This window comes from Drosophila takahashii, chromosome 2R (assembly GCF_030179915.1).
Source record: "Drosophila takahashii strain IR98-3 E-12201 chromosome 2R, DtakHiC1v2, whole genome shotgun sequence".
Lineage (NCBI taxonomy): Eukaryota > Metazoa > Arthropoda > Insecta > Diptera > Drosophilidae > Drosophila > Drosophila takahashii.
Window position 1 is genome coordinate 19,815,670 of NC_091679.1, and position 14,962 is coordinate 19,830,631.

General features: G+C 35.8%; 1 protein-coding gene across 3 annotated transcripts in view; it reads left to right on the plus strand.

Moving 5' to 3' along the window:
* Gp210 (nucleoporin 210) overlaps nt 1–14,962 on the plus strand; it is a 268,597-nt gene that overhangs the window by 190,769 nt on the left and 62,866 nt on the right. For 2 of the 3 annotated variants that reach the window (XM_044392729.2, XM_044392730.2), the window contains 2 exons: nt 11,057–11,131; nt 11,200–11,641. In XM_044392729.2, coding sequence (XP_044248664.1) covers nt 11,057–11,131; nt 11,200–11,333 — 209 coding nt within the window. In that variant the 3' untranslated portion in view covers nt 11,334–11,641. Of the gene's footprint in view, nt 1–11,056; nt 11,132–11,199; nt 11,642–14,962 lie in introns of those variants that run through there. The other variant, XR_011418170.1, reaches the window with a different exon arrangement.

Consider the following 14,962-nt stretch of genomic DNA (forward strand, 5'->3'; position numbering starts at 1 on the left):
TTTTTAGTTTAGCTCAGGATCCAACTAATTAGAAACTAATATGGCAGCAAAATCATGTGGAAATATGTTTTTTTTCAAGTTTCAAGTTTTTTGGCTTGGTGGACCTTTTGGTGGAAGTGTCCATATGTAAAAATCACTGTTTTTAAATTATGTCACACTAAAATTCATAAACTTTGTTAGGGCATTACAAAATGTGATGCGTGTATGGCTCAATCAGTTAGTGTGTCTACAAACCCAAAGGTCCCGGGTTCAAGTCCTAGAGAGGGCGACTTGCCTCAAAAAAGTAAGTTTGTTTTAATTCCATTTAATTATCATTTACTGTATTTGATTACATAATAATTATCAGAAATTCTCTAAGGACCGCGCCTATTGATTGGATACTAAATTAGGAGAGCATCAAGTTTGGCATCGTCAAGTACTAGTGAAATTCAATCACTTGTTGGTTTCGAGATTAATTTTTAGTTTTTTTGTGAAAATATTTTTTTCAGTGTAGTTTAACAGCTGTAACCGTAAATTGGTTAACAGTAACTAGTGCAAAACTAGTAGCAAATGGACTAGTTGTTTCCGACGACAAGCATATGAAAAATGGACAACTTCGTTACAAGGAAATGGACATAACTTGAACTAGTTAACCTTCTTGACCCAACTAGTATTTTAATAGTCCAAAACTGATTCCGTTTCCTGCAGGGTAGGGAGGAAATCCAATAAGAGATAGTCGAACGCCTTGCTGAAATCGGTGAATATGACATCTGTTTGTTTCTTCTGGAGAAAACTGCAATGAATTAAGGACGAAAATTCGAGAAGATTCGTAGAAGTAGAACGTTTCTTAACAAATCCATGTTGGGATGTTGAAATAATTGAACTGTACATATGCTGAATCTGACAGGTTACTAGACGTTCGAAAAGCTTAGGGCTCGCAGACAGCTTGGCAATACCTCGGTAATTACCAACGTCAGTTCTAGAGCCTTTCTTGTGAAGAGGGATTAAAAAAGATGTCTTCCAAATATTTGGAATAAGTGACAGTTGCAGTGCGAGGCTAAATAGGAAAGTGATCGGGCCGAAAAGAGATGCAGCACACTGTTTGATTATGCAACTCGGAATTTTATCAGGACCAGCAGAGAAAGACTCGTCAACAGTCATCATGCTATTTAGAACGTTACTGATTGTAAAAAGTGGGATATGGATATTATTAATGTGAGGCAAAGCGTATGGATAACTAGTCGATGTGTTAAAGGAGAGAGAAGAGTATGTAGATTGAAAGATAGTTGCAAAGAGATTAGAAATGTTAATATCGGAAGATTCTGAAATATTACCCAAATGGAGACATGGCGGAAATACATTAGATTTTCTTTTAGAATTTACAAAGGAATAGAATTTTTTAGGGTCAGATCTAACATTTTGTCTGCATTCAGCAATATACTCAACATAACATTGATTAATAGATATTACGAAATTAGATCGGGCAATAACATATTGGAAAAAAATCTGAGGGCGACCCAGATTTCATATATTTTTTAAAAAGACGCGATTTTGTGTTTTTGAGGTAGGACAGATGCCTGGAGAGCCAAGGTGGCTTTAATGAGTTTGCAACGGAAACTTCAGGGACAAAGGTATCTAAGGCAGAGCAAACCGATTCATTAAACCAAAGAACTGCGCTATCAAGGTCAGTGAAAGAGTATAAGGTCGACCAGTTTAGACGGTCCAAGTGGGAATTTAATCCAATATAGTTAGTTTTTCTAAAACACTTAACGCGTTGTGGGGCAGACTGATTCGTGGTTTCAAAATTTATATCAACGTTTAGACAAAGAGCAGGATGGTACAAATCTTCCGGTGTGGACACAGGATCGCATCTGGAAACGGTTGCCACAGACACATCTCTAACAAAAATTAGGTCAAGGATCCTTTCTCTATAGTTTTTTATGGAATTAACTTGTCCAAGTGACAATTTAGTTAAACCACCCTGCAGGAAACGGAATCAGTTTTGGACCATTAAAATACTAGTTGGGTCAAGAAGGTTAACTAGTTCAAGTTATGTCCATTTCCTTGTAACGAAGTGGTCCATTTTTCATATGCTTGTCGTCGGAAACAACTAGTCCATTTGCTACTAGTTTTGCACTAGTGACTGTTAACCAATTTACGGTTACAGCTGTTAAACTACACTGAAAAAAATATTTTCACGAAAAAACTAAAAATTAATCTCTAAACCATCAATTGATTGGATTTCACTAGTACTTGACGATGCCTAACTTGACGCTCTCCTAATTTAGTGTCCAATTAATAGGCGCGGTCCTTAGAGAATTTCTGATAATTATTATCTAATTAAATACAGTAAATGATAACACAGGCCAACAGTGTTTTTGGTGCAGCCCTATGGGCATTAAATTGTGTTAATATAGACGGATATAAGCATATCTGCATACTTAGTTTTCGAAATTAACGGGTGGTATTTGTGCAATCGCGGTTTGAAAAAAGTAGCAACATTTTATATTTTCATTTAAGATATCTTCGAGGGTCTGTGCTCAGTTGTAATAAAACCTATGCCAAAAAATTGCTAAGATGCCCTTCTACATAATTGCATTTAAGGTTCCATCATTATTTGAGTTAATAAAAGCCTATGAGCCATTAAAGTAATTTGTTCACCTCTATTTACAACCAACTTGATGCGGTGAACAGGCTTAAAAAAATACAAGGAAAAATATGTGCCCTAAAATATTTTACATGCATCTAGAGGCGTCTTTTCCCGAATTTTTGAGATAAATACCACTATTGTACTTCGAAAAATGGAATTTATAGAATTTTTTCCGTAAGAATGGGAAAAGTAAAAAGTATTTTAGAGTCACTCTTACGTAACGAGTTTGTCGTGATTTTACACAGTAGGCTTTTTAAAGATAACAGTGGCGTCGCCTTAAAATTGTGGTGGGGATTTTTTTTAAGGCATATTAACCCCTTAAAAATATAATTTGTCTATGTTCGGCGCCTACTGCTAACCAAATTGAAAGGCAAATTTTTACGAATGTGTCAGATATTTATGTAAAATGAGATTTAAAAATAGTTGTTACTTTTTAAGTTCTTACGGAAAAAATTCTATAAATTCCATCCTTCGACGTACAATGGTCTTATTTGTCTTAAAAATTCGGTGAAAGACGCCTCTAGATGCCTGTAAAATATTTTAGGGCATATATTTTTCCTTGTATTTTTTTAAGCGTGCTCACCGCATCAAGTTGGTTGGGAATAGAGGTGAACAAATTACTTCAATGGCTCATAGGCTGTGATTGACTCACATTATGATGGAACCTTAAGTGCAATAATGTAGAAGGGCATCTAAGCAATTTTTTGGCATAGGTATTATTACAACTGAGCACAGACCCTCGAAGATATCTTAAATCAAAAAATTAAATGTTGCTATTTTTTTCAAACCGCGATTGCCCAAATACCACCCGTTAAACGCGAAAACTAAGTATGCAGATATGCTTATATACGTCTATATTAACATGTTTTAATGCCAATAGGCCTGCACCTTTTAATAAAGTCCATTTTGTTGACCTGTGTAATTAAATGGAATTAAAACAAACTTACTTTTTTTGAGGCAAGTCGCCCTCTCTAGGACTTGAACCCGGGACCTTTGGATTTATAGACACACTAACTGATTGAGCCATACACGCATCACATTTTGTATTGCCCTAACAAGGTTTATGAATTTTAGTGTGACTTAATTCAAAAACAGCGATTTTTTACATATATATTGCCTCGGACAGATTAAACAAAGTTTTAAATAAAACTAAAGCATCACCTACCAGACTAAAAACAAAAAAAATGTACAGAGACTGGGGATTGAACCGAGGACCTCGAGTGTTTGATTTGTTTAGTGCTAAATTCTTAAGACATTTACACCCTAGGCTATATTTTTGGATCATATGTGTTTCATTTGCAACTAGTTAAATTCCAGTTGCCTTTTAACTAGACCCTAACATGTATTTGTTCTACCACCTAAATATTTTTAAGGTTTTGTTTGTCAGAAAGGTACTAGTCCGAGACAAGTTTCTTTTTTACTAGTTTTGTATTAATCATTTTTTCGACTAGCACAAATTTTCTAGACCCCGTGTAGTCCAAATGCATTCAGACAAATTCCGGTTGCTTTATATTTGTTGTATAACTAGTTGTTTTTCAGACTAGTTCGCATTTTTCCTGCAGGATGGTAATTTGTATAGGGGAGAGTGGGGGAATTTCGTCACAGGGGCAATTTCGTCACCTGCAATATCTCGGAATCCATAAGTCGTAAAAATATATAATTTTTTTGTTTTAGTCCTTCAAGACGGCCAGACACAACCAATGCATTTGTTTTGCACAGAAGGCCAAGATAACACTGTGCAGCATTTTTAGTGCTTTTTAAGTTTACCTCGATGGATGCTATATTTTTGGATTCGTAACGAATTCCCAAGATAAACTGCGTTTTCAAAAAAGTTCCCCGACGCAAGGATTCTTAGCAAAAGGACCTCAAAGTTCGAAAAATGCAGAAATTGGCCAACTTTCCGGAGCTCTCAGAGGCAAACGGATTCATGGTTTGATTCGATGCTAAAGTTTTTTAAAAGATACCTTCTTTATCTTTCAAACCCCATACTTAGAATAATTTTAGGAATTTTTTAAGGCAGAAATAGATTCCAGAAAACATAGTCAAAAAACTAAAAAACATACAGCTGCGGTCAAAATAGTAGTAGTGTTGCCGCCCTGTGTTTTTAAAAGTTTGTTGCTGTAATTCATCTTCTTCTGGTGATATTGTATTGATTATAATTGTACTATTAGACTAATTGGATAAGAAAAGTGACAACAAAAAACTTTTAAAAACACATGACGGCAACATTACTACTATTTTGACCGCAGCTGTATACTTTTATGTTTTTTGACTATGTTTTCTAAAACTTGTTTCTCCCTTAATAAATATCCTAAAATTAATCTAAGTATGGGGTTTGAAAGATAAAGAGTGTATCTTTTATAAAACTTTAGCATCTAACCAAACCATGAATCCGCTTGCCTCTGAGAGCTTTGGAAAGTTGGCCAATTTCTGAATTTTTCGAACTTTGAGGTCCTTTTGCTAAGAATCCTTGCGTCGAGGAACTTTTTGGAAAACGCAGTTTAACTTTGGAATTCGTAACAAATCCAAAAATATAGTATCCATCGAGGTAAATTTTTGATGCTGCATAGTGTAATTAAGCTATAATATTAAATGTGTTTTAACAGTTCAAAAGCTACATTTAGTTCTCGACGAAATTTTTTCTGTATGCCACAATTCAAAAGGAATAAGATACACGATTTTTTATATAATACACAGTGCTATAATGTGCATTTCTGCGTCAGTGATTTTTAACTTCGCGCCTAATTTCGCAAGAAAAATAATTATTTCTAAAAAAGTACGGTCTGGGGAAATTTCGCCACCCTACGCTAAGGGTAAATTCGCACCTATTTTAAATACATATTTTTATATTTGACGAGCTGGCTAACGAACAGACTACCAGCAGCAGCAACAAATATAGGACGTCAACAAAAATGGTACGCTTGATCAGTGTAGCATATTTTCAGGCGTTAAACTCCCTACATTTTTCAGGTGACGAAATTTCCCCAGTTGTGTGGTGATTTTACCCCCCTGTGTGGTGAGATTGCCCCAGTATATTGGTTTTACATTTTATTTTTTTATAAATCACCAAGCTAATTAAAAAAATAGGGGAATGCCACATTTTAAAGCTTGGTGCTAACCGCATTCAACAATAAAAATAGAAATATGATAACGTGTCTCAAGATGGACAAAAAATAGCTTTGAAAAAATGCTGACGAAATTCCCCCACTCTCCCCTACTCATTTCAGTTATTATTACAATTCCAATTTGAAACTACAAGTGCAACATAAATATATACACCCACCCATGTGCTCAATTAAAGGAAATTAAAACAAGAGAGAACGCTATAGTCGGGTTGTTGTCCCGACTATCTAATACCCGTCACTCAGCTAAAGGGAGTGCGAACGCTGTGTCGGGTTGGTGTCCCGACTAATAATCGTAACTCAGCTAAAGGGAGTGCGAGGGAGATAGATATACAATTTTTGATTGCGTATAACTTTTTAATGAATGGTCCGATTTTAAAAATGTCTTCTACATTTCGATAGGTATAAATATAAACAACCAAATTGCATTTATAATTTTTGGAAATCTTTAAAGATGTGGGCGCAGGACCCATTTTAAAATCATTAGTGGGCGATTGTGGGCGTTAGAGGGGGCGTGGCGCTCGGCTAAAATAAACTTGCGCTGCGTAGGAAGCCAAAGAATATGTGTGCTTCCTTCTAGCTGTTACATACTTTTGCACGAATCTAATATACCCTTTTACTCTACGAGTAACGGGTATAAAAAGGTGACAAACAAGGACGAAAAAAAAACAACAAAAGGGCCCATGGCGTCACAGAAACAACCGGGTATAATTCCGAAGCCCGAAAATAGATTTTTGTATTTTCTGAATTTGAGAAATTCTTTTTTGTTATTTAAAAAATATTTGTCTATATTTAAAAAAACCGTATTTTTATTTTGTAGAAAACCTTTATTTCTTAATTCTAAGAAATAATTTTTTACTTTCTAGCAAAAAATGTCTGAATTGCAGTCTATTTATACCCGTTACTCGTAGAGTAAAAGGGTATATTAGATTCGTGCAAAAGTATGTAACAGGTAGAAGGAAGCGTTTCCGACCCTATAAACTATATATATTCTTGATCAGGATCACTAGCCGAGTCGATCTAGCCATGTCCGTCTGTCCGTCTGTCCGTCTGTCCGTCTGTCCGTCTGTCCGTCTGTCTGTCTGTATGAACGCTGAGATTTCGGAAACTACAAAAGCTAGAAGGTTGAGATTTTGCACGCATATTCTTGGGCTTCCTACGCAGCGCAAGTTTATTTTAGCCACGCCCCCTCTAACGCCCACAATCGCCCACTAACGATTTTAAAATGTGTCTGGCGCCCACACCTTTTAAGATTTCCGAGAAGTATACATGCAATTTTGTTGTGCATATTTATACCTATCGAAATGTAGAAGACATTTTTCAAATCGGACCATTCATTAAAAAGTTATACGCAATCAAATTTTCTATATCTATCTCCCTCGCACTCCCTTTAACTGAGTTACGATTATTAGTCGGGACACCAACCCGAGTACAGCGTTCGCACTCCCTTTAGCTGAGTGACGGGTATTAGATAGTCGGGACACGAACCCGACTATAGCGTTCTCTCTTGTTTTTTTTTGAGTTTTAGAAAAATTGCCTTTGATTTTAAAAACCTACATTCTTTAATATAGACAAAATCGCCAGTAAAGTCGATTTTTTTTTTGAGTGTACCTTCTACTCTTTGGAATATTATTTTTTTTTATTTCTGAATTTAGAGTAAAATTTTTAAAAAATAATTGAAAAAAAAATTATGTCTTTGTTGATTTTTATTCCACTCTCTTCTTCACTGGGATATAGCATTTCTTTGACATTTCAAAATTTCAAATAAAATTTAACAAAATTTGGACGTTTATATTATATAGCTTCCATAGGAAGGATCAAAAAAACAAGAAAGGAAGCTAGCTTCGGCCAGCCGAAGCTTATATACCCTTGCAGATCATTCCTATTAATTAACAAATCGCAAAAATGTTCAATTTTCTAATATTTCTCATTAATTTTCCGATCGTTCCTATGGCAGCTATATGATATAGTCGTCCGATTTTGATTAAATTAAAATTGAAATTCGGAAATATTTAAAAAGAGTCATATCCTAGAGTAGAAGATAATACAATAAAAAGCAAAGAAGCTTGAATTTATTTCCTATTACTTTTCCATTAATTTTCCGATCGTTCCTATGGCAGCTATATGATATAGTAGTCCGATTTTTTAAATAATTTATTCGAAATTCAAAAATATTTAAAAAATAACATCCCCAAAAGTAGAAGGTAATATTTCAAAAAACACCGAAGCTAGAATTTTTTAAAGTTTTTTTTTCCGATTGTTCCTATGGGAGCTATAAGATATAGTTGTCCGATCCGGTCGGCTCCGACATATATACTACCTGCAATAGAAAGAAGACTTTTGCGAAAGTTTCGTCCCGATAGCTCAAAAACTGAGAGACTAGTTTGCGTAGAAACAGACAGACGGACAGACGGACAGACGGACAGACGGACGGACAGACGGACAGACGGACATGGCTAGATCGACTCGTCTTGTGATGCTGATCAAGAATATATATACTTTATGGGGTCGGAAACGTCTCCTTCACTGCGTTGCAAACTTCTGACTGAAATCATAATACCCTCTGCAAGGGTATAATAATGATCTACAAGGGTATATAAGCTTCGGCTGGCAGAAGCTAGCTTCCTTTCTTGTTTTTGTTTGCGCCGTTAAAGAGTGACACCGTTTTTGCTGCAAGTGTACCTTGTAGAATATCGTGTACTTTTGTAGGAGGTTATTTGTGCTAGTCTCTATCTAGCTATCTCTTTCTATCGCTTAAGAGAGACAGAGAGGTAAACATATTTAACGTCCTCAGCAGAGCTGAGCTCGCATCATGTGCGAGCGCGCTCATAATTTTTTTTTTTTAATTAAAAAAAAAATATTTAAAAATGTTTAATAAATTACATAATACAAAAATATAATTAATTAAATGGACGGTTAAATAAATAATTGTAAGTTTTTAACAGATTAAAAAATGACTTTTTACTTTTTGTCATTCAAAAATTGTCAAAACACTTAAAAGTTAATTTTTAATCATTAAAAATTGTTAAAGGCCTAGTAAACGATGAGAAAACATAAAATCCATAAGGACCCGATAAGAGTAAGAGAGAAGACCCACATTCTGCGACGTTTTTTTAAAGAAAAAAGCCGAGCCCTTGTTAAAACAAATTCGATATTTTAAAAACTAAACATGGCTCCACCTTTTTGACAAAAACCGATTGAAGCTAACAATATGGCGCATATGTTCAATTTACAATTTTTTTTGTGGGGAACCCTGTTTGATCCCAAGCGTTTCTTGTAGATCAATATAAGTTTGTATACGAGGCCTCTTCCCGGAGGTCAGAAAGGAGTTATAAGATGTGTTGATAACTGATTTAGCTTGGTAGATGGTTATATACTACTTGGAGATGAGGAAGTTAAATGTAAAGAATAGTGGAATGGGTTGTATTCTGGCGTAGGTCAGTATGTTTTGACTATGGGAGCGGTTAGCGTAGTTGGATCGGCTGACACTGCAGAATGTGCTGACCGCTTGGCGGCTCAGTGAGACATCGAGTCAACCGTTGACATTGACTATGTAGAATATGCTGATCAGCACTTATTATCTGCCGTGGGTGCAACTGGACGCCTGGTACTGTTACCAAACTGTAGTACTGCTTGATTTGTTGGTCGTTGGTATTGTTGAGCAACATTGAGACCAAACAAACCCGTTAAAATTTTTTTTTTAATCCTAATTTGTTTTTATTTTTAAGAAATTAAAATTTAATTTTTTTTAATTTTGTTTTTTAAAGAAGAGTTTGTAGAGGAATTAATGCAAAAGACACGAAGTCAATCGGATTACTACAACCGGAATTTCAAATTTTCAAGGAGAGGGTACTTTTTCCAAAATTCACGTTTTTTGGCAAACAAAAAAAATTCTAAAAAAAAATAATTTATTTTCGGCCAAATCCTGATACACGTGTTTACTAATTTTCCGAATAGTACACGTAAAAAAAATTTCAGGCAAATCAAAAATGTGACCCAAGAAAAGGTGTTCGGTTTGTAAAAGAACCGCTCACATATATTTGATTACTTTAAATGCGTTTTTCTCGAAACCATGTTTTACCCAGCCGCGGATCGTGCCTCACAGAACGGTTTTTAATGAAATTGACCACTGCAGTATGGGAAAAAAGTCAATTTTTTTGGCATAAAATCAACTTATTTTACAAATTATTTTTAAAAATAAAATATATTTTGTGAATTTACATACCCTAATTAGCCAAGAACAGTTATCTAAGATTTTTTACTAGCAACACTATAGGGTTGATAAACGAACAAAGTCAGCTGTTTGATTGACTTTGTTGTGTGCGTAAATTAGTGAAAAATATTTGCAAACTTTCAGTGCTTATTTTGTGGAGCAACAAAATGGTTTATTATTTCTGATCATGTCAAATCGTAGCAAAAGTATTTATAAATGTATCTTAGATTACATGTTTTGATTATTATGGCTTGTTGTCCAACTGTGAACTGTTTTAATTGTGTATCTTTTTAGCTTAAAACTAACAAGTTTGTTTGTGTTCCGTGGTGTACAACTTATAAATGGCACAAAGTTGCAAAAAGGTAAAAACGCAAAGTTGTTACCAAATGTATCCTTAATATCGCAAAACTAATCATTTTTGAAACTTTTTGCACGTTTCTTAAAAAAAATGACTTAAATCCAGCAACTTATAAACATAAATAAAATTTTTTTTTTAATAAAAAACAAACTAAGTGGCTTTCATTAATCTTAAAAATTGAATTAATGGAAAGGGACAAGTCAAGTGAAAATCCTGGCTGCAAAGGACTCAAATATAAAGAAGCTGGACCCCCGTTAAAGCTAAAATTGGCATCTGCTCTTAGATAATATTTTACTTTTCTTGTACATGTCACCAATTTTTTTTTTTTTACAAATTTTAGAAATTAACGTAAACCGAAATTATTTTACCTGCCAATTATTTTGAATATGCGGCGTGGGCGGTGGATGAAAACAATGGTCCGATTCGAAAAGCAACAAAAACCGAAATTACAGCTTTATCTTAATAGTATATATACAACATTTCTAAATTGTATCTCTGAAAACTAGAGTTTATGCCAAAAAAATAGACTTTTTTCCCATAGTGCACTGTCTGAACGTATTTAATGTTGAAATTTGTGTATGGAAGTATTTTTTTTAAAAGAGAAAGAAAACAAAAAAAAAAATGTTTGGCTTTGCAAGAGTGCCATTTGGAGAGTCTTCTAGATTTTTTCAATATTTTAGGTTTTTATGCTAACCAAAAGACATAAAATAATAAATTAAACTATTTATTTACAGTATTCCAAAAAAACAAATCGGTATCCAAGCTGGGCAGTGCCCCCAAATTGTTGCATCAGGACGATACTTTTGGTGGTGAGTTTTTTCTATTCTTATAAAAGTTATATTTAGATAAAAAACATATCTGTTTTATACTTTATTAGATTCCTTAAACTCGCGAAAGTTTTCTCCAGGGCGACGAAGTCAGCATTCTGATTCATTTTCAGAGGCGTATGTTTATGGACACCCACGGCTAAACTCTCCGAACAGATCCGGAAACTCCTCTCGCTTTAATTAGTTTTGGACCTTACTGTTACTGGTCTTTGGTAAAAAAATAATTCGATTAATTTATTATGTAATTAGATGGTTAGGTCGGCTGTTAATCTTAATGTTAGTTTACGGATTAGTTATTAATTGTTAAATGTCATCAACAGTAAGAGTGAGATTGCAACTGCCGTTTATAGAAATAAATCTGTACTGATAAATTCATACCAAACCTAGTCCAGGGGTCAAATAAAAGTATAAGCTAAGAAATATGGACAGGTTTAGATGTTTACGTATCATTAGTGTTATCAATTTACAAAATAAAGATTTAACAAGAGAGAACGCCAGTGTTGTTACACACAAAAAAATTTGCTTGGTAAAATTGACCAACAAAGATAGTTACGTAACTATTTAAAGATTTACGTGTATTTTGTTTTTGCTTTTGGTTTGTGTCTTTGCTAATTGTGTGTATTTTGTTGTTTTGAAATGACTATTTACTTAGTAGAATTGACAATTTTGCTGGTTGGGGCCTGTTTGACAATTATTACAGTTGATTTTACCAAGTTTTTTTTTGTGTGCAGTTAAAAATTCAGCTTTCCCCCGGAAAAATCTCAAACTGTCGATATTTCCCCCTAAAAAATTCAGTTTTCCCCCTAAATTCAAAAAATCAGTTCATTTCGAACATGTATATTAAATTGGAAATATCTCAATATGACGTTGAAGAAATGTTAGGATTGGAAAAATCTGTGTACACACAAAAAAATTTGATTGGTAAAATTGACCAACAAAGATAGTTACGTAACTATTAAAATTGTTACGTGTATTTTGTTTTTGCTTTGGGTTTGTGTCTTTGCTAATTGTGTGTATTTTGTTGTTGTGAAATGACTATTTACTTAGTAGAATTGACAATTTTGCTGGTTGGGGCCTGTTTGACAATTATTACAGTTGATTTTACCAAGTTTTTTTTTTGTGTGTAGGAAAGAGTGGGGCAATTTCGTCAGCAGTTTTCAAAGTTTTTTTTTGTCCATCTTGAGACACGTTATCATATTTATATTTTTATTGTTGAATGCGGTTAGCACCAAGCTTTAAAATGTGACATTCCCCTTTTTTTTAATTACCTTGGTTATTTAATTTTTTTTTTTTTTTATCGTATGCATTTTATTTATTGGATCTTCTCTGAATTGAGACTAACAATAAGTATATAAAATCTTAAATTATAGAGCTATCTAACAGTCAAGATGACTGACGCGAGATTAAGGGGCTCTAATAACTATTGCTGAGCTGGAAGGTCATTTCGTTGCAATCGGGTCCGGTATGGAACCATGGCTAGGCCCCTGGCGAGTTGGTTTGGATGAGAACATAGCTTGGTGTGGTAGGACGCTTTTTGTTTTGATATTTCGTCTTTTACGGGCAGAATGCCAAGATCTCTGTGCATGTTGTCGTTCCGAACATACCAAGGTGCCCCAGTGATAGTTCTCAAGATTTTTGACTGTGATCGCTGGATAATGTCTATGTTGCTGCTGCTCGCGTTTCCCCACAACTGGGAGCCGTATGTCCAGACTGGCTTAAGCGTTGAATTGTAGAGCAGGACCTTGAAGTCCAGGCAGAGGAGGAGCGAGAAAATAAGAGCCCATGGCTTCGATATGTTACCTCCATGTAAGTCTCCTGTCTAGGTGAACGCCAAGGTACGTTACATCGTCAGCTTGTGGAAGTGGCGTGTTATTCAGAGTTAGCGGGGGACACGTTTGTCTGTTAAGAGTAAACGTTATGTGTTTACACTTTTGCGCATTTATTTTTATACGCCAGTCTGATAACCACCTCTCCACTACCACGAGGTGATCAGCTAGTTACCTAGCTAGCTACCTTGGGGAACTCCAGCCTCTATAGTGTGTTAAAGTGTTGCATCTCACGGCGAATTCTCTGTTGTAAAGGTACGATTCAAGTATCATGTGAGTGTTTTCCGGCAGAATAGTTCTGATTTTGTGCATAAGGCCATCAAGCCAGACTCGATCGAAAGCCTGTGCAACACCAAGGAATAACGCACTGCAGTATTTCCGATATTCGAATACAGACCGTATTTCCGTTGTTAATCTGTTGACTTGCTCTATTGTTCTCTATTGCTCTATTGTTCCATGGCTTTCTCGAAAGTCAAATTGATGTGCCGGAATAACGTTGTGCTCTTTCAGATATGGGATTATGCGCCTCAAACGGCATTTTTCGAGCAGTTTTGACAGACACGTGATCTTTTCCTGGCTTTAAAATCATTATGATTACGATTACGATTTTTTTCCATTTTTTTGGGAAGTAGCCAAGTCGTGTAATCCCGTTAAAGAGTTTACAAATGACCTCAACTGCACAGTTTGGGAGTTCAATTAGCATTTTCGCAGTTATTAGATCACCGCCCGGGGCCTTTTTTGGTTTCAATTGCTCGCTGATGTCCTTTGCAGCTTCGTTTGGTTGAAACTGAATTGGGTCCGTCGCAGTTTCGATTCGAATTGGCGGCGACGGTAGTGCGAATGAATTTGTTGCAGGGTTTGGCTGAAAGACATTTCGAAGGTGTAAAGCAAATGTACAAGCTCTGTCTTTGTCGCTCCTGGGCCAGCTGCCAAAAGAGTCTCCTATGGGAATTACTGTTTCGGCCGGCGCACTTAGATTTGGGTGAAAGTTTCTCAATGTACTGGCGTTGTGCTTCTACTTCTTCGTGCCTTAGAGCCCTGGTAAGTCTGCAACCAGCTTCCTTAAGACTTTGTTTCGAGGATGGCGATCTGCTGGTTTGCCAAGCACGCCTTAAACGTCTTTTCTCCAAAAAAGCTGTTTGATTTTCAAGTTAGTTTTGTGTTGGTGTGTGCGCCCATCCCTCCCTTGCGGTGTAGAGTCTTTGGCTTCTGCGACGAGTACAGACTCCAGTGCATCGGCATAGCAGTCGATGTCCTCCTTGATGTTGAGCTGTGGAGTCAGTTCAATGTGGGAACTTACGTACTTTTTTAACTTTAGCCAGTTGGTTCGATACGACGTCAGCCTCCAAGGGTGCTCGATTAATTCCGATGATAGATCCAAAAGCGATTTTGCAGATATTAGATTGCGAGAAATGGATGATCTGTGCTGTAGAACGTGTATCCCCGTATTTGAAAATTATATTTGCTGGTGAGATGCGTTTCTGCCAGCAACATATCGACGATGTGGTTTTCGTTCAGAAATTGACTTATTTCAGGTTTATGCCGTTACACCGTTGGCGTTCCACAAAGTTATTCGAAGACTAGGCATAGTTTATTTGGACTGCTGAGCTGCAAGTATTTTTAACAAGATGTTTTGGGTTTGCACAAGGGTTTGGATTGTGGTTTTCATGAAGGACATAAATTCTATCATATTATGTTGCAAAGTGATCATCATAGTTTCCATGTCACTTTGGGGATGTCCCATGGCCTGCGGGATGTTATCCATTTTCGGTTCTATGTGAGCTGTGCCTGATTTTAGAGCACTGGCGTAAGAAATGCCGTTGGTGGTAATTGAAGGGCCAAATGAAGACCTGGCTGCTTTTGCGAAGAAAACTTCCGGTGTCGTTTGTGATCTCATGTAATTCTTCTGTGTGTTCTGGGAGCGTGCCGTTGTCGTTCGTTGCATCCGACTTTTCATCTCCTTGTAGACTGGACAGCCTCTGTAGTT